We start from the raw sequence: 4,467 nt of genomic DNA on the forward strand, positions 1-4,467 counted from the left end.
TGGACAACACATTTTTTTTTCTTAAATTATGATCAGTTCTGGTATGTGATGTTCTCATCTCCTTGATGCATATTTTTGCACCTACATTAAGTAAAACATTAAGTAACATGGTTCAATATTTTCCGCTTAATGCTCACTGTCAGAATTTTCTAAAATTCTCATATAAAAATCACTGGATCTCATAAAATATACAGATTAGCAGATCGCTCCCCTGGAAATTCAGATCTGATGAATATAGTTTGAGCCTGGGTATAATATCTTTAGCAAGCATTTTAAATAATCTTTATTTTCTGGATGGTTTGGGAAATCTTTAAGGTAGATTAAAACAAAGTATCAGAGATTATTAGTGGGTTTATGGGAAATTACCAAAGCAACAAAAAGTATTACATCAAAAATCAAATAAAACCTTATTAACTTGAACAAAGAAAAATAAAACCAGAAATACTTAGTAATAAACATTAATTACACTTTCATGAATCGAATATGTGGGTGAGTTCCTATTTCCTGTGTGATTACAAAAGGAGGTAAGCATTTGTTCTGAGCTCACAAGAAAATATTTGCTACACAGAGGTGGGTCACAGTGAGAGACTTCTTAAGCTTTGGAAGCAATGTTGTTCTCTGAGGGCTTACATGCAATGAGGGGTCAAAGTAACTTTGTCCATTGAAGACAATCACTGGTGTGAGTGAAATAGCCAAGGACACAGAATATATAAATATTGCAGACAACATATGAACTTGATGTTACCTGAGAGAAGCACAAATGAATGTGATGCAATCATGTGTGTTGCATCTAGAAACTGTTTCTTCTCCTAATATAGAGCATTTGTTACAGTAGAGGCTGATCATCCTGAGATGTGAAATAGTGATGCAATCAAAACCCAATGCAGGATTACATTCACAGTTCCATATTGGGGATGAGCAACAAAAAATACCTGGATGACACAGAAATTAACTCCATCTTGACTTTGGTTGTTTGGACATGATGATTCTTGCAGAAGCATCTGAAATCTGAGGACACTCTCTAGGCTTGTGGGGATCCAATCAAAATATTGGATTTTGTTTCTGGACAGTTTCTTATACTGCCCTACAGGCAATTCCTTACTTATCTACATTAGTTAACAATACAAATAAAAACATCAGAAAAAAAGATGTCTGGTGGAGCAGATGAGCCCTAAAATTTTCACGTTAGTACTTTTGATACAAGTTTTCTTTTTATTGATATAAATAAATATTATAAATTTGTGTATGCCAACTACTTGGATTAAGTAAAATTAGTGTATTTGTGAATTGGTGTGAAGATTGGATGAGTAATAGGTTTTAACATTCCTTTCTCCTCTTCAACCAAATAAAATTATCACATGTTGTTACTGTTCTGGATAGGGAGGTATTTAAGGATGAAAATAAAAATAGCTGTGTTGCTGTCCCAACCGGCAGGACACATCAACGTGGGCAGCGAACCTAGATGGGGAGGAATGAAGGGACAAGAGACAAGGAAGGTGACAGCAAGACAAAAGTTCTGATCAAGCTGCAAACTTTTATTGTTCACACAGGGGTATTTATGGGCTGGGGATGGGGAAGCTCTCTTATCGGCAGTTGCTGGAAGTCTTCACAAGGTGAGATAACGCAGGATGTTTCGGGAAGACAGATGGCCGCAGGATGTCTCAGGGGGATGGATGGCTGCAGGGTGTCTCCCAGGCAAGATGTCTCCCAGGGGGCTGTTTCTTGTAACTGTCAGGCTATTCTTTGAAGGAGAACTCCCTTCTAGTCCCTGGCACTGTCAGGCTATTCTTTGAAGGAGAACTCCCTTTTGGTCCCTGGCATGTTGCCTTTTATTCATAATAAAAATTTCTAGTCCATACTTTTGGAGAACTGAGCATTTGATATCTGAGAAAGACAAGTTTTCTCATTGTGCTAAGGGCACTTCGATTAAGATCACCAGCAGATTTCCTACTCAAATTCTTTCTTCACCCATCATGAAGACATTCCTAAAAGGATTTCTAATCAGCAAATTCTGCCTTGCTCAGACTTGGACGTTGTGTGATAATTGCCTTTAATTATTGCCTTTCTTAAACCTAAGACTCAGAGAAATGAAATACCTTTTTTTATCGGATAAAGCCATCATCCATATAACTCCAAGGAACCTTCCCTGATAAAGAGGATATATTCTACACATATTGGCCTCCTTTTCCCCCAGCTCCAGGGAGAGTGTAGATACAAGGAAAACCATATCAATTTGTATTATGGTGAAAGTATAATTAACATAATTTTGTTCACATATATTAAGGACAGTCATGAATATTTTTCTATAATACATGTCTACATAAATAAATCATTTTTTGTAGTGTAATCACTACAGGATAGAGCTCTTTTTGTCCTTACCTTTCATTGGTCAAATATTCAGCATGCTAAAATAAAAATAATAACACTGTGGGATAGTGTGTGGATTAATTCACTAAGACATGCAAGTACAATATGAGAGTACTCTTACCCTATACCTATATAATACTTAAAGATGCCCTGATTGTCACCTTACTGTACTTCATCCTTAGGATTATTATTGTGCACAGTTTTGTTATGAGACTGTTGCACATTCACTAATTACTCATCCCCACATATACATCCCAAGTAAACAAAATCATACTTCATCATATATAACATCATATATATTTCCGATTTTAATATTTTAGAAACTATAAAGAGCTGAAAATTGATGATGTTGTGGTTTATGATATATATGCATATATTTACTTAATTTAAAATATCTAATTTTTTAAGACAATTGCAAATTACTAAGAAAAAATCATTTCAAAAATTACCAAATTCTAAATTTTACATTTTTATTATATGAGTTATTTTCCCGGATATGCCACAGCTGGATTCTGAGATTACATAATAAGTAAAATATGAAACAATAGTCAATTGTCTAATATTACGCTGATATTCAATAAATGCTACTATCCTGGAAATATAATTAATTCTGTGTAAATGATTCATTTGTACAAAAAGTTTACAAGGAAAATCAGGAGAGATGATATAATGGTGAGATCCTATTGAAAACAAAATGCGCTCTTTCTAATATTTGAGGGTAGAAATGAAGACATTTCTAAAAGTATTTCTAATTAGCAATTTCTTCACAGCCACTTTTACTTCTTTGTTCCGTAGACTATAGATAATAGGATTCAACATGGGAGTTAATCCTGCATATACCAAAGCCATAAATTTATCTATTTCCTGTGAATTTACAGCTGATGGCTTCAGGTACATGGAGAGAGCTGTCCCATAGAACAGAATCACCACAGTCAGGTGGGCTGCGCAGGTTGAAAAGGCTTTGCTTCGGCCATCCACTGAGCTGATTCTCAGGATGTTGGAGAGGATAAATGCGTAAGAGATACAAATCAGCAGCATTGGCATGGGAAGAAGGAACACACTTATTGCCAGCATAATTAATTGTACCACGGAAGTGTCTACACAAGCCAGTTTCAAGATAACCAGAATTTCACAAGTGAAATGATTGATGATATTGTTACCACAGAGAGACAGCTGCAGCACAGGCACTGTTTCTACCAGGGCAGCGAGACAGCCTGTCACCCAGGAGCCAGCTGCAATCTGCACACAGACCTTCTTGTTCATGATGAGAGGGTATCTCAGGGGGTTGCAAATGGCCACATATCGGTCATAGGCCATCATGGACAGGAGCACACATTCAGTGGCGCCCATGGCAAGAGAGAAGTACATCTGAGAGGCACATCCTGAGAAGGAGATAGTGTTTTTCCCTGAAATAAAGTTTGCAAGCATTGGGGTAAGAGCAGAAGAGGTGTACCAGATGTCCAGAAAGGAGAGGTTGCTGAGGAAGAAGTACATGGGGGTATGCAGGTGGGAATCCAGGACAGTGATAGAGATCAAAATTATATTGCCCAGAACAGTGCTCAGGTACATCAGCAGACACAGCACGGATATGATGACCTCAACTTTGGGGTAATGAGAAAATCCCAGGAAGAAAAAAGCTGTTACAGATGTCCAATTTTCCTGGAACATTTTATTATGTTATGTTCATTTATAGATGCACAGATAGGTTAACATCAAATATTATATAGACAGTGAAGGATTCCCTCTTTGCATTTTCTAGCATTTTTTTTCCTTTATATGAATCTGTGATCTGTGCTTAAATGCTTCTCTATGTTGGTGACAGTACCATAATACATGTTAGAATGATCTGTCATTATTATAATTAATCAGGAAAACCACAGACCCAAACCCAGATTGTTACTTTTGCTGCAAAACATTTTTTGTTTCTTTTTGGTAATGTCAAGAGAGAGTGGGGGCTGGGGATGTGGCTCAAGCGGTAGCGCGCTCGCCTGGCATGCGTGCGGCCCGGGTTCGATCCTCAGCACCACATACCAACAAAGATGTTGTGTCCGCCAAGAACTAAAATAAATAAATATTAAAAAAATTTAAAAAAAAAAAAAA

General features: G+C 36.8%; 1 protein-coding gene across 1 annotated transcript; it reads right to left on the reverse strand.

The window, feature by feature from the left end:
* Nucleotides 1-3,072: 3,072 nt before the first annotated feature.
* Nucleotides 3,073-4,035, reverse strand: OR13F1 (olfactory receptor family 13 subfamily F member 1; the record flags this gene model as incomplete). Its single annotated transcript, XM_081268253.1, has 1 exon — nucleotides 3,073-4,035. One exon carries the CDS (start codon nucleotides 4,033-4,035, stop codon nucleotides 3,073-3,075), a length of 963 nt encoding a protein of 320 aa, XP_081124379.1.
* Nucleotides 4,036-4,467: the final 432 nt, after the last annotated feature.

This window comes from Spermophilus citellus, assembly GCF_964194105.1.
Source record: "Spermophilus citellus genome assembly, chromosome: 2".
In the NCBI taxonomy this organism is placed as follows: domain Eukaryota; kingdom Metazoa; phylum Chordata; class Mammalia; order Rodentia; family Sciuridae; genus Spermophilus; species Spermophilus citellus.